At 40.3% G+C, this 22,129-nt stretch overlaps 1 protein-coding gene across 7 annotated transcripts in view; it reads right to left on the reverse strand.

Moving 5' to 3' along the window:
- EML6 (EMAP like 6) overlaps positions 1 to 22,129 on the reverse strand; it is an 86,049-nt gene that overhangs the window by 49,965 nt on the left and 13,955 nt on the right. For all 7 annotated transcript variants that reach the window (XM_068186214.1, XM_068186209.1, XM_068186213.1 and 4 more), the window contains exons 2-5: positions 10,191 to 10,350; positions 4,709 to 4,807; positions 3,480 to 3,548; positions 765 to 950 (exon numbers count right to left, since the gene is read on the reverse strand). In XM_068186214.1, coding sequence (XP_068042315.1) covers positions 765 to 950; positions 3,480 to 3,548; positions 4,709 to 4,807; positions 10,191 to 10,350 — 514 coding nt within the window. The remainder of the gene's footprint in view (positions 1 to 764; positions 951 to 3,479; positions 3,549 to 4,708; positions 4,808 to 10,190; positions 10,351 to 22,129) is intronic.

A 22,129-nucleotide genomic window follows, 5' to 3' on the forward strand; every position in this document is an offset into this window, starting at 1 on the left:
TATAGTGACAAGTGTTAGATGTCATATCACTTTTCTAAAGAAAATTGTCTTGTTTCCTTTTGTTCCAAAAACTCCACATCAGAATGCAATTACCCACAGTCATATTCCAAACAGGAGCAGTTCTCAAACACATCTGAAATAAGACAAGGAAGTCTTACTGTGCCTTTATTGTCGCAAAAACAGAGACAAATTAATTGTATTAGACTGGTTAGAAATCTAACACAATCCTGCACGTCCCCCTCTCACTCTGTAATGATGAGAGCTCCAGACTGGGGGTGGTGGTTTGTGGGTGTGTGTTATGGAGGCAATTGGAGTAAACTCTTCGGAGTATGGCTGGAATGCAAGCTCACAGATTCAACAGGTTTGCTCCACACTGAAGCTCTTCTGAGGAGTCAGTCTCCAGCATTGGGAATTTCAGTGGTAAAATGCTATTTAAGCCTAGATAATCTGCTTAGCAACTATTTTTAAATAAACTGATCATAACTGAAACTACTCAATCTGTGAAACTTTAGGTATACAGACTTAATTCGAGGTTTGGTTTACTTGGGTTCGATGGAGGCTATAAATATCAGCAGTTTTGGCACTATCACATCTGTTGGCAAAATGTCAACAAATACAGCATTACATCTAAGTTCTTAATTGCTGAACAGCCTCAGACATCCTTCTTACCCGAAACAGAAGGAAATCTTTGTAGCTAAGCCTTCAGGAAGCTTTTCAATTCAATGAACAGCTCCTTATCAAACAGACATGAAAACACCACTTACACTGTGTGCTCCTTGAATTGTGCGGACCAAGTTGAGCCCTTTCCAAACATAGATGTCCCCATTTAAAGCCCCAGAGTAGGTGATGTCTTCTTTAGCACAGGCTAAACACAGGATTGTTTGGAGATCTCCTGTTTTACCAAATATTCCTCTCTTTGCTGTCAGGGCATTTCCACACAATGTCCAAAACTGTGAAACGTAAATGGCAGATCAGGAGAGGTTTCTGCAGAATTTCTGGTTTTTCACATTACTGTGCAGATCTCAGACACACATCCTGACACAGCAGTGTCTGGGCAGGCACTAAAGTGATTCCTTCAGTCCTATCCGAACCCCCACTACTCCAAAGCCTGCCCGTTTACCAAAGAAAGATCCAGACAAATATAGTACAACTAAACCCCAAAAAAATGATCAAACTGCTTGAGGGGGTGAGGCTCAATGCTGCCTCACTACTGTTACACTGCCCCTTCTCAATCTCTCAGTGTCCTTTATCAGGTTTTGCTGGGAACCGCTGTCCAGACAAGTGCATGCTTTTAAACCCAAGCAAATTCCATTTTTCTTATCTGAAAAACACAGCTACAGCACTGAAGTGATAAAATACTTTATCTTACACAACCTGCATGCTGGAGCAGACATTTCTGCCCTTCTCCAGAGCACTGAAAGAATTCTGCCCCTCAAATACAGCCACAGCTACTGAGAAACCATCTGTTCCATGGGGACTGCAAACACTCCGTACATGAGACAACTCCCTGACTCCCAGAGTAACAGGTCCCAAGTGTGGAAAGGGGACTTTCAGCTGCCACCCTAAAGTCATTAACATTCTGCAAAAAGCAATCTAAGACTGACTGGGGAGGAGGAGAAGAGTGAAGAAAACAGAAAGTTTGTCTCAGAAGGTTGTCATTGGAGGCAAGCTAAAAATACCAGATTACTTGTTTTTTAATAAGAGTGCTTTTATTTAATTTAAATAAATATCATTTATCAAGCAGAGACAACAGTTTGTGTACTCAGCTCCTCCTCAAGGACCAGACCTTCCAGGGAAGGCAGAATAAAGAGAACATCAATGAGAGATGTGCAAGAGAAGTGCTGAAATCTCCAGTCCTGTCAGCACCAGGACGTTCTGGACAGGAGCAGATACAGAACAGCAAATCTCTGGGGTGCAGCACAGCACAGTGTGTCAGTGGAGCCACCCCCACTCTGTCATCTGACAGACACTGGACAGGCATAGTGATGTGTCTGACATGGATTCATCATGTCCATCCATTCCCACTTCATTTGCCTACAGCCAAATTTTAAGGTATTTTTCTAAAATTCTTTATTCCAGAAAATCCTTGGATCAAGATTCAGCTTCTTCTCTATTGTTAATTCAATTAAATATTCCCTTTGCCTGTTAACATCAGCAAATTTAGAAGGCAGAGGGAGTACTGTCCCCATGGCTCTCATTCCTTGAGTAAAACCTAAATTCTCCTCCTTTCTGGTCAGCTGAAGGAGGAGTGCTAGAAGGTAGGAGTTCTCTAACACTGAGGCAGCAGTGTTAGAAGGGTGGAGGGAGGATCCTGAGCTCAGTGAGAGATTCCTTAGCTCCTGGGCTTTACCTCAGCTTCTAATCCCTGCTCAGCCAAATGAGCCAGCAGAGCTGGACTGCTAAAAGAATAAACAGCCCAATTCCCAAGCATCAGTCCCAATTCCCACAGTGATACAATTCCTTTAGAGCTGTTAATTACCACATTCCCACAGCCTTGTACCAGGGAGCTGCTGGAGCACCACTGGAGGGGAACACAAAGTAGTTTCCCCTCCATGCTGCTTTTTTCCTATTTTTTGGCATTCCTTTATCTCCGTGTATTTACAGTGCCTGGTATTCTCTGTGTTCAGGGTGATTATGGCCATTTTAAACAGAAGACAGGTGCCAAACAAACACAGGTTTTGGAAAACAGCTTGCAGAACACAACAGATGGTATCATTGCTGCCAAAACCACCCACAGTTTGAAGCAGTGGTGGTTTAAGGGCACGAGCTTCTCAGGAACCAGAACTAGAGATACTAACTGGTTTCCTAAACTTCTAGTTAAAGCTCTTCCCACCCCAGTCATGTGAAATAATTGCCATCTGTTAGGAATGTTTTTGAGGAGACAGGAGAAAAATAGAAACCTGAAGGGGATATTGGCAAACAGGGATTTGTTTCTAAGCTTTCCACAGGCATAAGAATGTTTTATCCTAAACATCTAATATATATGTAGGTTTCTATTTCAAACACTTCCATAAAGGGTGACTTAGAGGGAGCAAACAGTGGGGCTCCAGAGTTTTGTCTCTGCAGGCCCTGCACACGTCTCAGTGGTGTTACATGAGAAGCCCAAGTGCAGGTGATTCTGTTCACACTTTTTACTTTGGTTCCTCCGACAGCTGCACAGTAACCCTTTGTGATGCTGGATGAGGGAAACCCCTGAAGGCTGAGACCATTAGGGTAGAATGGAGAGGGCAGAAGACACAAAATTATAAGTATATAATGATGAAAATTACACCAAAGAATCTTCCTGACTTTCTTGTTCAGGTAATTGGCAGCTCAGGCACTGGCAAACGTCTGAACTGGCTTCAAACAAAGCATTCTGCAAAATGTTCACAAAAGGAAAGAAAAATATAATCCGTCCTATATTTCAAGTTCTTATCAGGTAAGAACACGGATTTTTTTTTTTAAGTACTTTTTCCAAGTAAACAATGAAAGCTCTTTACCTTTATGTGTTTTACTCCACAGCTGACAATTCTGTTTGGCTGATATTGATCCCAGGAAATATCAAATATCTGTTAAGAAATATAGGAAGCTGATATTTTACCCTACATAGTAATGGCATCTAGGTTCAGCTTGCTTTTACCTGTGCTTAGCCATAATTTCTGTTGGAACGTATTACTAAAAATGAAAGAACACTCTACAGATAAATTTGGAACTCTTTGTAATTAGAGATTAGGGCAAACATAGAGGGTTCCTCACATAGTTCTGTCAACAGACTTCATCCTTCTCTCCACACTGCCAATCCATTCCAGCTCCAGGATGTGATTGAATAAACAGTATTTATGAAACCATTCTTTCCCACTCCCTCTTCTGTGCAGAAGCTCCTTTTTCTGGTTGGGAAAGTCTACTGGGACTAAGACTTCAGTACTTCTAGTCTATGTCCTGGAGAATTCTGATAACTCAGAACTGGATATTGCACTTAGCGAGGTCAGTAGCAAAACTTTCACAGATGTAAAACATGTTACAATATGATAATATACATACAAGTTGTCAGAATGTGTCAGTTTTTAACATATATTTTAATATGTTATAATATTATTATATGTTATTAATTATTATTATGTAATTGATATAGTTTAATTAATTAATATAACATATTATTAATATGTTATAATAACATAATATTTTAACAAATACATTCATGTGCTTATATATGTCAAGGAAGTATTTTGCTTATGCTAAACCTGGTAAAACATTTTCTAATCCTGAATAACATTGTAAACTTATACCTGGTCAGTTCTCATCTTATGATCCTTTACCTGAAGCTAACAGAAAGAAATATTTATCTCAATCAAGTTTCTTCTACAGGTAACTGTCTTAAGGAAAACTGAAAAGAATATAACTAAATTTGCTCTCAGAATACATTGTCTTTTTGACATACTCAGAGACAAGATAAGCTTTGTCCACGGAGCTCCCATTTCACATCTCATATGAAGAGCTATAGATCGTTCTACTCAGTGTGTAGGTACAACATATTTCCTCCCTAGGCTTACGAACAGCGCCTTGTGCTACGTCTGGCACAATGTAAAGGAATAAATATCTTGTCCAGTATTTTAAAAGCCAGGCAGAATGACCAAAATTACCTTTGTATCAACCTAATAGAAACAAAAATTATTTTTGAAACACCCATGCAGCTCCCAGACAAAATCCAGGAATGCTTCCATACAATTACCCTGTCGGAGTGGCCTGTAGCTGTAGCCAGGAGCTTTCCTCTCTTCCAGTCCCAAACACACACCGTGTTTTTGGCATCCAGTCCCACAGAAGCCAAACGCTGAGGAAAAACAACAGCAATCCAGTTAACAGGAAATCAACCCCAAATCACTTTGCTGTAGCTCCCAGGATTATGTGCACAAATGGATCTTCCCACATGTGACCTGGGTTTGAACCACATTGCAAAAGCAATGACATTCGCACTCAACATTTGCTCACTGGAGAGAGCACTGAAATGTCTCATCTTCTCTAAAAGGTCAGGTTATTGATTTCAGGTTACCAATGCTCCAAGTGTAATTCTTACCCTGAAACATCTGAGGTGCTTTTTTCAGGTGCACACCTCTCTAGCATTTTGATTTATTAATCTGATAATAAAAGTGAAAGAGAAATAAAAGCTTTCACTATTTCCAACTATTGCTTTGTTCATTATGCTCATTTTGTTGAGCTTTAGAACCAGAACTGGATGTGCTTTTAATAATTGCCTTTTTCATTGCTTAGTGTATCATATCACCAGTTAAAATAACTAAAACAATTAAGTAATAACCAAGCTAAATTAAAGTTTTATTTATCATCAATTAAAAGAACTTAATTTTAATATTTTTTCCATCGCAATAATGGAAGAAATAAAAAGAACAGAATAAAACAGAGGTGGCATACTGGAAGGGAAAAAGCAGAGTGCATCCATCTGTGACATGCCCAGAAGATCAACCATTACTGTGGAAGTTGTAGGTCTTTTCCCTTTCAGTGACTGTCCTAATTTTGTCCAACTTTCCATGAATTCCATAAAAAATTTGATCAAATTTTGAGTAAGCAAATTGTTTAAAATCTGGACCTGTCTGTGATAACACAAAAGGAATGAGCCAGCAAAGAAAACAAGTGTCATTACCACAGATTCCTCTAAAGTGCTGTATTAGGAAAAATATTAAATGCAATAAAGCTCTCAACGACTGAATAACAGAGAATAACTGTTCACACAGGAACAGAAGGTTTCAGTTTTCATTCTGTAGCAATAATTCAGAGAGCAGGCACTCAAGGCCTTTTCATCCCATTCCTGAGTGTAATCACTGAGCGCACTTCTTTCCTCCTGGGAGAGCCCCTTCATAGCCTCTGCATTAACTGCAGTAGGTTCACACACCCACCACTGTCTCAACAGTTACAGTTTCTTGATTTAGAGGAATGAAATGTTTTGGGACTTAGGTTTAATGAAAGATGACAACAGGCATCACCCCAATGCAAAACCTGCCTAGTGAATAATGCAGAACTCAACCGCTGTACCACCAGAAAATGCACCAAGCAATGTGGTATTAATGAAAACAACAAAACCCTTCCAAAAACTCAACACCCTCATCACCACCACCAGAAAAAACTATTTACAGACTTATACCACAAGTTCCTCCAAGTCCAGTCTCCTTCCACAGGAATAAAAATACAGAGAATTTAAATGAGCTGTTCCTAGAGGTACATAAGGTTTGCACTGGGAATTCTGGGTATGTTCTCAGATATTGTTAGGAGATGTTTACCCTTGGAGGGTTCACCCTACAGGGGGGGCAAAACTCTGTCAATAGGCTCTGACTCATAATGGAGTTGTGAAGGGAGAGTTAAAGAAGTTTGTACAGTGGAACAAATAAATAAATTTATAGTTTTTGCAGGAAGTCACAATGTGAAAGGATTTCTGTGCTTTAACATTACTCAAAATGTCAATAGAACTCAGAGTGCTGGAGCTGGTCAGCATCAGTGTTACACCACTCCCAGCTGCAGAGCCACTGAGAAACTCCTCTGGCCCAATGGCACTGAGGACACAGAAGAATCATATGTAGGAACCCTGCATCCAGCAGCAGCCCAACAGTGGGAAATCAGAAATCAGACCTTAGTACTGGGAATAGCACCGATTTCATATGTGCAGACAACGCTTATACACGGCTTCCTAACAGTTCCTGTCTCCAAGCCCTATTAATGTCTCCCCTCAGGGTACTTTGGCCAACAACCATGTGGAAAAGTTAGGGCCAAGAGAACTTTTTCCACCCAGGGAGTGCGGGACAATCTGCAATTATACTCCCTTGATTTTGGAAAGCAATTTAATTCAATGTTACAGCTGTAACACTTTGTCTGGAAAATGAAGTATTGAGACTTGTCTAAAAGAGTCTCAAGAACAGGGGGACTTGACAGACAACATGGAGAATAGAAATGTTCAGTTCCCTTGACACTGCAAAATAGAGCATAGCTACTAACCAGCAAATTAGACAACAGAATATAGAAGATACATAGGATATTAAAGGTAGCTGGAACTAGTGGATAAACAGGTAATGAGGAACCTGAGGGGGGTCTGTGGCAGTTCTGTAACAAGAAACACCCGTGCATGCCCTGAGAAATTCAAGGCAAGGCCATTACAACATTGCAAGCTCTCTGTGAGAACAACCACCAGACACCACTTTAGACAACCCTCTAGGACCACAAAAGGAGTTCCAGTAAGGGGCAGAGGCATAGAAATTAGTTCTGTGGAAAGTGGTGTTTATGTATTAGCTGGGAAGTATATTGTAATATGTCTGATCAGGAGGGAATAAGTGACCTGTTTTAAAGTTTCACGACACACATTTGATTGGAGAAAAAAGTCACTCTTCCAACTGTGTCCAGTGCTGGAATAAGGAATGGCTGCTATCTAAAACTTCAAATTATGTTAGAAAGTTTATTCCTTTGCTAACTTTCTTATCAGTAGGGAAAGCACTACAGGAAACTAAGAACTACTTTATATTTTCTTTTAACCTTGGCCAGCTGAGGAAGGCCTCATGCCAGAAGAAAAGTGATAAATGCTGAATTTCCTTTTTGGTTGAGACACACTTTTAGTTCTCCTTTAGGAAGAAAATATGACAGAAGGGAATATATGAATAGAATTATTCAGAGAATTCCCTGAACTACCAAAAGAAAATATCTGCCAAGTAGTTTAGGCACATAATTAAACCATTATTTTAACATCTACACAGATTTGGAAGATCTGGCTAAGGAAGTCTGGTGCCGCATTTTAATTTTTTTCATTAGGTGCGTATGCATTATGGCAGTGCCCTTCCCACTCCATTAAAAATATTTTTAGAAAGCACTTTAAAAAGGGTTAATCTGAAATAACTCAGAGCAGAAATTGAACTGTGGGGTATTGACAAAATAGTTCAGTATAAGGCATCTGCTTTGTAGGTAATTCTGTGAAGGGGAGATGTTAGTACTTTTGAGGAGAAACTGTAGTTAACTCCTGATTGAAGAGAAGACATTTTTAATCATGGGAAAAATGACAGCTCCTTATTAAACATTTGAATGAAGTGCAGTTTCCCTCCTGCCAAATGGCAGCTCCTGCTCAGACAGAAAAAGCCCAAACTAAAATATGTATTTTTAAATAGCAACACTTCTGCAAGAAATGCAGCTCCCATCAGGACTGTATTAAACACAGGTAACACAAAATAGGAAATCCACTCCGACTCTGTTTGTCTCCAAAAACTATTGAAGGTACATAAAACAAAGGAAGCATTCAAGCTCTTTCCTGTGTATTGATGATCTCCATTTATTAGAAACTATAACAAATCCTGTGCACGCCGATCTGCACTCCCTACCCTGTGGAACATGGGGCCAGGGAAGCACTGCAGGTACAATTGCACTGTCTCCATGCAGGGTCACCTCCAGTCTGGCCAGGAGGAATATTTCCCCACTGATTCATCCAAAAGAAACAGATATCTCAGAGCTTCTGGTTCAACAAAAGTGAATTAACTTGGCTCACAGAGAAGTGAGGTGGCCCTGTTTGAGATCCCTGCACATGGAGCAACACTTGCAAAGAAACACACAAGGAGCAGAGCTGAATCCATGGAGATCCACTCTGGGAATGCAGCAGAGTCACCTGGGCTTTGTCTCTGCTTACTTTTATTTAGGAAGCAGACAGCTGGCAGAACTAGTAGTGAAAAGAATACAGTTCTTATTGCATCTGTACCATTCCTGATGGTTGCATTTATTTGTGTTTGGGGACTGAAATACAGGCCTTCCCTGGCTTTTAACAGCCTTTGGATAAAAAAGAAGGAAAGCTTTGCACTGGGAGGTGCAAGCAGTGTGTTTTGCCCTGTGACAGACACCAGCTCCCTTGGGAATGCTGACTAAACAAACCAGAACTGCCAGCAGCTCTGAGCTCCAAATACTCACAGACTTCCTCCCATGCCCTTTAATTCTGGCTCAGCACAGCAGCCTCTCCTGCAAAGCCAGGAAGAGCAGCAAAAGGCCAAGATGCATTATACATATTCATGTTCTCCAGCAGTGGTCAATCTCCAGATATAAAAGTGTTCAATGCAAAGTTTTATTTCCAGAATAAACTGCAATTTCTCAAGCATTTCCAGAAAGGGAATTGTCACTGTTCTGCAAGGTCAATCTGGCAGTGAGTTTGAGTTTTAATTACAGCAAGCACTTATCAGGGCCTTCAGGAAGGCCTCCACCTCAAATACCCCCCAGGCTCATGAGTCTTCACTCCCACGAGGCACTGCAATAGCTGTAAAAAAAAGAGTTTAACCGCCAGTCCTATGAAGTTAAACATGAGGGGAAAAATTTAAAACATTTATTTCTGAATGAGCAATATCTTAAAAAATATTACACCATTAGAAATTTTGTTCTGTTGATCTGAGGGCTTTCTTGTCTGAGGTTTTTGGTATCCGCTAATCTAAGCATTCCTAAAAATACTTTAGTAAGCATTACATCAGGAAACTCATCAGGACAAAATTGTCAGCAATAATGACAAAAATTGCACAGCCAGATATTTATTTATAAAGCTCTGTGAAATATTTCTCAGGTATATATGAATTTTAGGTCTATTTACCTAAACCTTTTAACACTGTCAGAGAGAAAAAAAATCATTGTGTTTAGCTAGGAACAGCCCACCATTTAGTCATATTATAAATTCTGTTACAAGATATCATCTCAACTAATCACATGGTAGAAAGCCACACTGTGTGTCCTAATGCCATTATTCAATTAAATTGCCTGTGCACCCCAGCCAAGGAGACTCTCCCAGCAGTGAGATTAGCGCAGTGCTTCTGCCAGAAAAGCTGCAGGGCTCTGAGGGCTTTGCCAGGAACTGATTTCTTTGGGCAGCAGGTGACAAGTACGTGGTGAAGCCATTGCAGTTAAGCCACGGAGGGGCACTTCTGCTCTGGATACTTGTCCAACACCCGATGCCTCCACTCGGATGCCAGGCTGTGATTTCATCCCAAGAGCACCTCCTGTGCAAGAGCTGCATTTGCAGTCCTCCTACTGCAGTTACAATTATGATACAAACCAAGGCCTTGAACAGCAATCACAATTCAACTGTAACAGGAACTCCAACACTGCAGCCCTGTAGCTGCTGAAACACCAAAAATTTAAGGTGCATCTCTCAGTGAACCAGAAATGCAGCTGAGTTCAGAGCCCAGAGGAGAAGCTGTACTGACCTGGCCGTCCGAGTCGAAGGCCAGGCAGGCGACTCCGTGCGTGTGCGCATCCTTCAGGACAGACACGGTCTGGACACGGTAGGAATCCCAGATGCAAATGTAGGGATCCTTCCCAACCTGCCCAGTGGCTACCAACGTTTTATCCGGGTGAACTGCAAGGCTGCAAACAACACACTTCAAGTTATAACACACTTCAAGTTATACCGCACTTTGGGAATGATCACAGCAGCTGTCTTCAAAACTCAGTCAATTCCAGTATTTACTTAAAATGTTCTGCTGAGACTGACATGGTGAGTGCAGAATACAATTTATCATGTAATAATATTTTAACTAGTAAAAGGAAAACCACAATCAGAGACATTTTAAATACTTTTGATTGATATGCTGATTGAACACAGACTTGGATCTTAGTCTTTCACAGGTTTGTAATGGATGATTTTCTACTAACTATCCTCTTTTGCACATCAGCTCAAATATTCTGAAATATGGACCAGAGGCTGAATAATGATATTGTTCACAATGAGAAATACACACAAGAAATCCTCTCATCTTTAAATGTTTAAAGATAGCAATCTCAGAAGAGACATAGAAGTAAATTGTTTCACCAGAATCGAACCACATGTGTCTGTTCACAACATTTCACATATCAAAATAAGAATAACACCTCTCTGTAAAGTCATATGAATACAAAGGCGGTTTTACACAGTTACCCAGGAACAAATTTGAACAATGGCTGAGTATGTGAGCTACACATGGAAAAAGAAAACATCCTATTAATAAACTGGCACTCACCAGGTGGCTGAGGGGAGCTGAATACTTCTGCTATCCCAGGAACAGATAAAACTAATTATTATGAAAAGTTAATCAAAAAGCTTAAGAAAGTTTTGTAAACTTATGCATTTTTTGGAAAAAGAACAATTGTAGCACAATTTAACTGTTTTATCGCCCCTGCCCATTCCTCTTTTCCTCCCCAGGCTGGAGTTGTACATTATATTGTGTGTCAGCTAATTCACCTCAGTTCAACACCTATACAGGCAATATAAGGTGGCACCACAAATTCAAGGTGTGGTAGCTGTAATTACGTTAGAATACTTTTCTTCAAGAACCAGAAGGAAAAGATTAATTGGGCTAATCTCTCTCACTGCTAGAGCAGAACTTAATTACATGTGCCACCATTTAGCATGGAGCAGTTCTCACACACCAAAGCCTCCTCTTGGGTTAAGAGCATGAACATATTTCCTAAACATCAACATGTCTGTACTGAATGTCTCTGGTATTTCTTTTATCCTTTTTGATGCATGAAGTCAGCCAGTGGGGGAACTAAAATTAGGGAATAATATCAATTTTTGGCACCTATATTAGCAGTCTGATTTCCCAGCCCTGCTGAGGACATTCATCTCCTGCTACGAGCCTTTCCAATGCACTCCCCTGCCCACGTTCAGTCTGGCTGTTAGATAACCAAGGGCTTATTTTTGGCAGACAAAGCAGTGGGTTAGAGGAAGGAAATTAAGTCAAATTTAAAGAACAACTCTTGGTGACTGTTTGTTACCTGCATATGACTTATATGTTTGATGTGTGTTCAAATATGAAAGCATCTCTGTTATAGAGGTCATGTACTGTCTTCAGGGTATAAGATTTCCATGCTCTTCCCTGCCTCCTTAAATGGGTATCAACTTGACTGGCTGGGTTTTGAACTGCAAAGGTGCATTTTCTAAGCAAACATCCCATAACTAGACCACTTGCAATGAAATCACATCGATATTTGCACCACAGGAAAACACTGAAATACTGTTACATTATATTATATTATATAGCAATATGATTAGAAGAGACAAGGCATTCAAACAACAGCAATTAATAGAATAGAATAGAAAACACATTATTACCAGATTAATTCCTATTCCTTCTACAGGGAGGACAAGATGTAAGCAGGGTAAGCAGAAGAAATGTCCCAAGAAAATTTATCTCTGTTTTCCCGGTTTGAGGGAAAAGGACACAAACTCCCCCTTGCTAAGGAGCTGGGATGCAAACAAGGGATCCAAGCAGCAGCAGTTGCTGTTGGTGCTGCCCACTGGCCCTGGCAGCCACTTCGCCATGCAACAAGAAGTTCCCTCTGTGGAAGCAGCAACAGGAGTGGCTGCACACACATGGAAAGAGGCAGAGATGAACTGCTCTGGGAGTGCCCATTCCCTTCCTTCCAGGGAAGGCAAAGAAAGCAACGGGGATTCCTGGCTAAATGTGCTTGTGTAAATTCCAAAGCACTCTGATGTAGCTGCAAAACATCTCTTTAATCCAAGTGCTTCCAAAGGCACTTTTACACAAACAATCCATTCAGGATGAACCAATAAAGCACAGGTAATATTTTACCATTATACCTCATTAATAAAAAGGTCTGTTAGGAAGAAGATCTTTCAGGGAACATTTCCTTCCCTTCAAAAATCAACAAGCCTGAATCTAAGCATCCAAGGCTGGAATTGTGTTAATTCAGGATAATTAAAGATGCCAGAGACGTGTTTCAGCAGGGTCTGATGAAATGCTCTATAAAAGTCATTAGTGGATCCATCTGGTTGGGGGCCTTGCCAGATGGGAAACTCATACTACCTCCACAATTTCTGTCGCAATCATATCCTGCTTCAAGATTATTTTTTTAATAACACATTCACAATCCAATGGACTAAAAGTATTTGCTTCTTGTCTACATTGTATTTCTGTCTATATTGCTTATCTGTAACAGGTTCCATACACTTGTAAGCAGAGTAGGGATCTGACATTCCAAGACAGAACTAAGTAGAAAAGTTTAGGTGTGGCTCAAGCCTCAAAAGGAAGGGAAGGCGGAGGTGCTCTTTTCACATGGATGCACAGGGAGAGGGCAAAGGCAAGAGACATGAGCTGCTTTGTGGGAAACATTGTCTGGATACAAGGAAAACATTCCTCACTAGAAAAACTAAAGATCAGGATAGTTGCCTAGAGAAGTGGTAGAATTCCCCTCACTGGAAACAGTTCGGGACTTAATTGGCTTGACAGGACCCTGAATAACCACATCTAAGGCTGTACTCTCAAGAGAAAGTTGGATTGGATGATCTCTGGAGGCCCCGTCAAAACCAGTGCTTTCTATGGCTCCAAATACTGAAATACATCGAGAAAGTCAAAAGTAATAAAAGTAAAAATGCATTTTGGCTCACAACAGTTAACTTGCATTAGATAATTGCTCCCGGATGCTGCAAGAAGCAAGCACTTGTGTTTTCTTTAATAAAGGCATGCAGAACTGAGAAAGACCTTGAAATGGGTGTATCAGATGAGAGATAGAGGTTTAAATCTCACTACTCTGTGTCTTTTAAATCTATCACTGCACTATCCTATTTATCAGATAGGCAAAACACTTTTTCACTGCAGCAGCGAAAACCTGAACATTTGCTTTTGTAGTTCTGGTGCATAATTTATATTTTCTATTCCAAATGCCATATTAATTTGAATATTTCTATCATCATCCTATCAATAATTCACTGTTCATACAAACCAAATCTGGTTTCCAGAACATCCCAGCTGACAAAATAGAAACTGCTATTTGAAAAGGAAACAAACACCTGCAGTTCTGAATGAAATCCCTGTAGACTGCTTGAAATCACTGTCTCAGGTGGACTGTCACCAGCTCCTGACAACATAATTCATCCTCAGTGCTGGGATGTTTTGCAATTTAGAGCAATATGCAAATTTGCTAATCTAAAATAACTCTAGATAGTTAGATACTGATCAACTAATCTCTACTTCAAAGCCATCCAGTTTTAAATTTGGAATAGCATTTCCTGTTTAGACAAGCCTTTACAGAATTCTGCAGTTTTCTCTAACAGTGCTAGATCATGTTAATGGAGACTTGGGGAGAGGCAGATACTTGTCTGTATTCTATCAACTCTCTTCAGGAAGTCTCTTTTCACAATGAAAGAGTTGTTTCTTGTTAAAAACCAGCTACCAACCCCACAGTTTAGCAGAACAGAGAACACAGCAGGTCTTTCTTCAGAATTTAGGTCAAACTTGTGAAGTACTCAGGGCACTGACTCTGCTACACTTGAACAATCGACATATTAGACAATAAAAATATTTCTTTCTCTGTAGCAATATCTCTGAAGAAACAATATTTCCAAGAAGCTCCGAGCCTGTCCCAAAATAGCCACAACGTGCCAGCAGGTATTTTCTCCTTGGTTGCCCTCTCCTGCTCCTGGCAGGACACCTCCAGGCTCCTGGCAGGTCAGCAGCACACGGGAACACTAGGGAGCTTCTGCATTTTACTGCTCACACAGTGCCAAGGACAGAGCTGTCCTCACATGGCAGCAAAGAACACAAACACTCACTCAGCAATTCCCCGTTTCACAGAGCAAAATGAGTTTCTTTCCTCAGTTGTGGGGTCGAAAGGGAATGCACTGTACAGACAGAGCTATTTTAGCAGCAAAATAAGGCAGGATGCAGTCTGATCCCTGTTTCTGAATACAACACAAAACATCATCAAGCCCCATTGAAAGGACTAATGGAACAAAGACCAGCAGTTAAATGGAAGAAAATGCAGGGGGCTTCAGGAGCAAGGGAGTATCAGAAAAGGAAGAGGAGCCAGAAAAAGGGAAGAGGAACAAGGCAACAACAAAACAACCTGCACAAACCCCTCCAGAGCTGTAAAAATAGAGAGAACATTGAGTAGAAAACTGCTGGAATCTGACAGGCTAACCCTACATCTAATCTCTCCCCAAATGAGTTCTGAAACACCAATACCACAACCATATTTTGAGGAAAATCCACTTCCTAATAACACAGGAGATTGCTGCTCATGCATAATCACAGCTCCCAACCTTTGCCTCCTCCAGCACAAGCCCAAGACCCACAGAGCTGGCAGGCAGATCATACACCACAATAACCAATTTTATTTGGCCTGTACCATAGGGCAGGTGAGGGAGGCTTTGGGAGGGCACTGCAGGCATGTGGAACAAATAGGAGAACAGAGAGAACAGATCTGTTAGCCCCGAGACACAGAGACTCTTCTGTGTGCACATATTGGCATGTACAATACAGCTGATACACACACTCATACAAGTGAATTGCTTTTTTACACATCTGAATATATAGCTCTAATGATACTTTTAAATATACTAAATATTGCCACATGCTTCTTGCAAACAACTCCAGTACAGAGCATATTTATCCTGACAAAATAAAAACATAAATGCTGATAAAAATACTGCAATGGCAACATTTTAATTTACTGGCTTGATTGCTATGTGGCAATATCTTGTTTATATATATCAGAGAACAGAATATGTGTACAGAATGATGGGCTTTTTAAAAATAATTTAGGCATTTTTTCGGTCCAAGCTCTTACTATCTGTTCCACTGCTGGTTTTCTCCTCCATGCTCCCTGTGTAGGAAGAAGAGTGATACAGACACAGGTTCTAGCATTTACTCATCACCCTGCATCAGTTTCCTACTTCCAAGAAGCCAGGCTGCCTCTAAGCCACAATTCCGGTGGCCTGTCCCAGACAGCTCCCATCTGCTCCTCTGAGGAAGCAAACACCCCCAGACCAAATGAAGTCAGAGCAGACTTCAGTGTTGGGCTGGGCCACAAACCGAGCCCAAACTGAATAATTTATGAAGTGGATGTGCAGCTCACACCTAATAAAGGTCCTGGAAACACACACATCAACAGCTGCTGTTCAGCTCGAGCACACTTAGAGTGTCCTGGGAATCCTAGGGGCATCTTGACAGGGATTTTATTTCTGACTATTTTCCAGAACTCACCTGAATTAAAATGGTGACAGAAGCACACAAAGTTATAACCATTCCTGCCACTCTTTATCCTTAGAAAAGCCCTGCTGACCTGCTCCTTGTGCCAGTGTTTGTTATTCAGGCCCATGGAGTTATTCCACCACATGTCAATAAGGTTTGTTCAGCTGCCCAAGGCTTATCAGAACTCCTGACACATCAGGTCCAAAAGGCCTGAGCATGGCAGAACATGGAATTTGTCATAGCACCACAGAGCTACAGAGGGATCAGAGTCAGGCCAGCTTTTGAACTCGTGATTCAAATTTCCCCAATAACAGAAGGTGAAAGATGCAAAAGAAAAAAAAAAACCTCTTAAAATGTAATGCTTTGAGCAAAAGCTCTCTGCACTTTAAGACCAGCTCTGATTTCACAGAATTCAGAGAATGTCTGGGTTGGAAGAGACTTCCAAGATCAAGTCCAACCCATGCCCTATCACCTCAACTAGATCATGGCATCGAGTGCCATATCCAGTCTTTTTTTAAACACATCCAGGGACGGTGATTCCACCACCTCCCCAGGCAGTCCATTCCAGTACTTTATCACCCTTTCTGTAAAAAACTTTTTCCTAATATCCAACCTATATTTCCCTTGACGCAGCTTGAGACTGTGTCCTCTGGTTCTGTCAGTTGCTGCCTGGTGAAAGAGGTCAACCCCCACCTGACTACAACCACCCTTCAGGAAGTTGTAGAGAGCGATAAGGTCACCTCTGAGTCTCCTTTTCTCCAGGCTAAACAACCCCAGCTCCCTCAGTCGTTCCTCACAGGGCTTGTGTTCCAAGCCCTTCACCAGCCTCGCTGCCCTCCTCTGAACATGCTCAAGCACCTCAACGTCCTTCTTAAACTGAGGGGCCCAGAACGGGACACATTTACACTCATACGCATCTGTACACAGAGAAATATTGGGCAGATTACCAGAGGAAAAGGGAAGAGCACCACAGCACAGTTCTGCAGCACTAAGGCTCCTTCTCACACATGGCTGACGATCTCTACTGATTTATTTCCTTGGATAACTCATAGATATTTTGCAACGCTTGAGCTTCTCCCAGTGAAAAGCAATCCTAGGAGATTTTATCCAAAGCCCACACTGAAAACTAAGCAACAACAACTGTTGATGTCCTCACAAATTGTGGGTTTTAAGTAAAAACTGATCAGGGAAAATACCCAGTATTTCTTATGATCCACACTACCCCATAGAGATGCTGCTGTGTAACTCTGAAATTCCACCACCATATTCCAGTTTTCCCATGCATGCTTAGAGTTTCCATTTGAGTCTAGTGATATTTGCATTCATGATGATGAACCAAACACTTGTTTTGATGGCCAAAGCAGTTGTAAACAAATACCCAAAACAGATAGACATGACACCCTTCTCGATAGAAGCACTGTGATTTGATGCAATCAGTAAAATGGACCTGAAACTATCAGCTGTAAAGAAAAATCTGCTAAAATTGGAGACTAAAAAAAGGGTTGGGAAAGAGCAAGAACTGTACTTAGTTCAGCATTGTATTTGTCCCTACCCTATTCTATGCTTATGATACTTTATAGACAACGTAACACATTCTGTAACAAAATACACAATAAACCAGCAGGTGGATATTGGTCTATGATGCTGAGACAAAACCAGCAACTTAAATGCTATCAGCGATTTCTCAAAACATGGAAAGCTAATAAAACACTGCTGTAAATCCAGTAAGGCTCAAGAGGAACCAGCAAAATTTTCATGTTCATCAGAAGGAATTTGAAGGACAGTCTGAACACTGTGATCAAAAATATAAATTTCATACATCAGATAAAGCCTGGAAGTGAAGAAATCAGTCACATGTTGGAGCTTCCTTTATTTCCTGTGTTCACTTTATTCCAGCCTGACTGTGGAAACACCAGAACCAAACGCAACCCAAAGGAGACACACAAACCAGGTACAGCTGCTGGCAATCAAACCCTGTATTTTTCCCATTTCATCACACTCAATGGCTGAAACAACTGAAAATGGCCTGAATGTAGCTGTGCCTTTCCCACAAAGGCAGAAATGTGAAGATCATTCAGGCAAAGATTAAGCTGACAGCTCTACAACTGGTGGTCACATAATTAATTGCCCACATGCACTAATTAATCAGCTGGCCACAGCATGGTGATGGGTGCGGATGCCCCCCACACACACACGTGCTTGGCAGCACAGCAGCAGGTAGTCCCAGCGGGGGATTCTCCTGTTCCCTCCAGAGGCTGACTCAGGCTCAACTGCTTTGGCATTTCCTCGATCTACTCTGCTTTTTGTATAGCCAACAGTCAGCACTGAATATGGGTATAACTATGCAGATCACAGTCTGAATCAAAACACTTAGAGCTGAAAAAGAAGAGAGAGAAAATGGGAAGAAAATGTTGGAAACAGGACAGACAAAAGACAGAGCTAACAAGAAGAGGAATAATGGGGGAGCTGCAAAATGAATATAGAGGACATGATAAAAATAACCAAAAAGCCCAGAGAACAGCCAAGGATAAATGGGAAATACTGCAGAGAACAAGGAAAAAAATGCAGCCATTGTGACAACTTCCCTGGATCACTCCCACTTTCATTTTTAGTTTAAGAGATTTCATCTCATCCTCTTGAAAATCCCCAGGTATAGTCACATCTTGGACAAATTGTGTGGTCTAACAAAACTCCCAGGCTGTTGTTAAAAAATTCACACTGGGATAATACTACTGTTTGCACAGGTTTGTCCTCACCTGATTATCAGAAATAAGGACTTTAAGCCTAGGGAACGTGTTCCTTCTTCAAGGGCAACAAACACAGCTGCATCCTATTTGAGCCTTCTTCTCGTGGCTATCTTGCCCTACAGCATTTAAAATTTAGGCACTTTAATGGCAAGACGAAGAGAAGAGGAAGGGCTTGATTCCATAACATATCAAACCAGCACACACTGAGCTGCATTTCACAGGTCAGAAGCAGATCATTCTTTGTATGCTGAATGTCTACAGGAGTGACAAATGTGGCAATATTAGATGTGGCTGGTAAAATATGTTCATTTTTAAACACCTCAGGATGGGGGGAGTTTTCAGTGCTACTAAGAGAATGCTTTTTCTCTCGTTATCTCACAGGAATGCAAATCCAAGACCAACAACTCTTCTCAGGAAAAATATCTTTCTATTTTAGAGCAGGAAAGAAATAGAAAGTTCTTATATGATCATGTGGAAATCCTGCTCCCTGTTTGGCCATGCTGAAGTGAATAACAAATATCAAATGGGACAGAAACCACTGCAGAGCAAATAGGAACCATTTGTAACATCAGAATGGGTTTGTTCCCTTAACTTCCAGTCAGCGAAGTCATGAGTTATCAGTTCAATGAACACTCTTGCCAGGCTTCTGAAATTCTGCTTCACCAGTAATTATACAGAACACAAATACAAACACTACTCCTAAAAATTCAGAAACTGTTTATAACAAATACTTATTATAAATCCATGTTCCTTTTTTCTAACAATTCAGACAAGAAAGGTTTCTCTACAATTATCCACAAAACAGTTTTGGCTTTTTTTGTTGGGTTTTTTTTTTTTTTTTGAGAAGGGCACTTACTAAAATAAGCGTGACTTTTGTTACCTTGCTTTACATTGTATGACATGGCCTGAAGATTCTAAGTATCAAATGTCTCTTTTGTGTGAGACAGATTAAACTAAACTTCTGTTAAACTCCTCAGATAACAGAAGTTACCTGGTTTCCCAGAGCCTATTCTAGCTGCAAGACCTTACCCAGCTATAGCCTATTATTAAACAAAAAGCAGCTAAGTACCATTGCTTTTAGAGCCAATACACAGAACAATTACAGAATGAAACCAACACCTCGATTTCACCATACTCTGCTGTCCTGCTGATGACAGAGTTATGTAGCACCACGGCAAAACCAACAAATGATTCACCAACAGCATTCCAATACTCTGGACATAAACTCCGGGAAGATAAACAGGAAAACACCAAAGCAACACACTCAGAATGTAATGCTGACAAGAATTTCTCACTGCTTCCCTTTTAGCCTCCTCTCCTTTCTACTACAGGCTTTGTTCGTTTGCTTCTTTGGTTGTTTTAAAAAGCCTAAATGTTATAAACGCCAATCACTTGGTTTTTAAAATTTTAGAAGTTTAATAATAATAAAATAGTTATAAAAATAGTAATACAATTAGAGTAATGAAAATTTAGAGTTAGGACAATTACAAGACAATAAAAAGCAAAGAATTACGGACGTCCGGATGCTCTCGGGCACTTAAGCCCAATAAGCATGCCTTGTGAACAAAGGAATAATCTTTAAAAGCAGTAGCCTGTTGCATATTCATACATCTCATACATGATGCATAAATTCCTTGCAAATTAAGAACTTTTCTGGTTTTTGTCAACTTCTTCCCCTTAATCCTGGTGGTTCCATAAAGACGGAGAGAAGGTGGAAGAATGTTTGTCTTTTCCGATAAGGAGGCAGTAATTCTTTATGGACCCCCATCATTGTCATCTCTGTGTGAAGAGTTTCTTCATTATCTCATCTCTTGCTTGAGTTAGTAAAAAAAACCCCACATACATAGGTTCTATTTTAACTACAAAACTACATTTACTATACTATTAAAATGTTAATACAGCACTTCTAATCAATATAACATAATACATATAGTATTCAATTTAATATTTGCAAAAAGCCAATCATAAAATATGCATTTTTCACACTAAATAAGTACAAGAAGCACTCACCAGGAGTCCAGAGCAGCTTTGGAGAGGGCAGTTTAACAAATGAAGCCTTCACATAACCTCCTGCTCCCTCCCCATTCCAGCTGACCCTGGTTTGTTACAAATGATGGCCTGGCAAGCCCAGGTGCAGGGACTTTCATTGCTCGTTGCTTGGGTTAGTTCTGTCACTCCCAAATTATGCTGATTAAAGTCAGGTGAAACGCTCACCTGAGAACAATCTGTGCTTAATAGCTGGCAGACAACAGAAAATTCCACAGGACAGAGCTGCTTTTTATCAGAACAAAAGCAAAGACTCAAGTCCACATGAATTTGGTATCACAAAGTTCATTCTCCAGCCGAGGTCTTTTCCCAGTGGAATCTCTGATGTCTAAGGCAGGGATGTTACACTAAACATCTCATGGATCTGAGGTGTTTGCTTGGCTGAGTGGAGGTTTCTAAATGTCTAGAGAAGGGAAGGTCATTTTGAAGCTTGATACTGAAAGAAAATCCTTATTAGTCACAAGTAAGCAAAGGACACACTTTTAATGGAAGCTTGGCTCACAGCACTGCCTGAAGATATTTGAAATGTGTCCCAAACTCAGCTGCTCACACTGAGTGTGGTGTGTATTTTGCTCCACTTGTGAAAATACACCTAAATACTCTCCACTCACGTCTTAGAAAAATCACCATCAAGACACACCTTCCTTCACTCCAGACATATAAATATTGCTGAGTTTATCTTTACAGATTTCACTAAAATAGCAGGAAACTGTTACCCTTTGTGTAAAATCCCAAAAGTCTATGAATTAAAGAAGCTACATCTGTATCTAATGAAAGGCAGAAATGCACATTGGTCATTTTTAGAAGTTAATTGTATATAGAAATTATAATCAGGAAAAAGGTTTTGGTGTTTTTTTGGTTGTTTGTTTCTTGGTTCATTTATTATTTTTACGTGTAAAACAGTAGTTCTGGGATGCTTAATTGTCAAATCAGCTTTGTATAATCACTTAAAGATGTTTTAATTGTTCCACTTTTAATTTCTTTTTAACACTTAGTATTTACCTGTAATGGTGTTGAATATTTCCTCTAGTTCATGTACTGCCATGTTTTTTAAGTATTTTATCCGCTTTTATTTTAAAAATATATTAAACTATGGAGAAAATAAGGGAATTACTTCATTAGTTACTTTGAAAATAGAGTTCACCCCAGTGTGGAGTGCCATACAAAAGCAGGCTGCCTGAGTTAGAAAGCCCATTTTATTATTCCATCAATCCACTGTCTAATGAAGTAAAAGAAAGAAGCAGCTTCAAATGTAAACGTGAATAATAATTTCACAAGCCAAAGTAAAGTATTCCTTTGCCTTCTGGAACCTCACAAAGGCTGTGGAAGCTCTAGATATGTATTTTTTCAGACTTGTGTGGATATGAGCAGTGCTTTCAG

Source organism: Anomalospiza imberbis, chromosome 3, assembly GCF_031753505.1.
Source record: "Anomalospiza imberbis isolate Cuckoo-Finch-1a 21T00152 chromosome 3, ASM3175350v1, whole genome shotgun sequence".
Lineage (NCBI taxonomy): Eukaryota > Metazoa > Chordata > Aves > Passeriformes > Viduidae > Anomalospiza > Anomalospiza imberbis.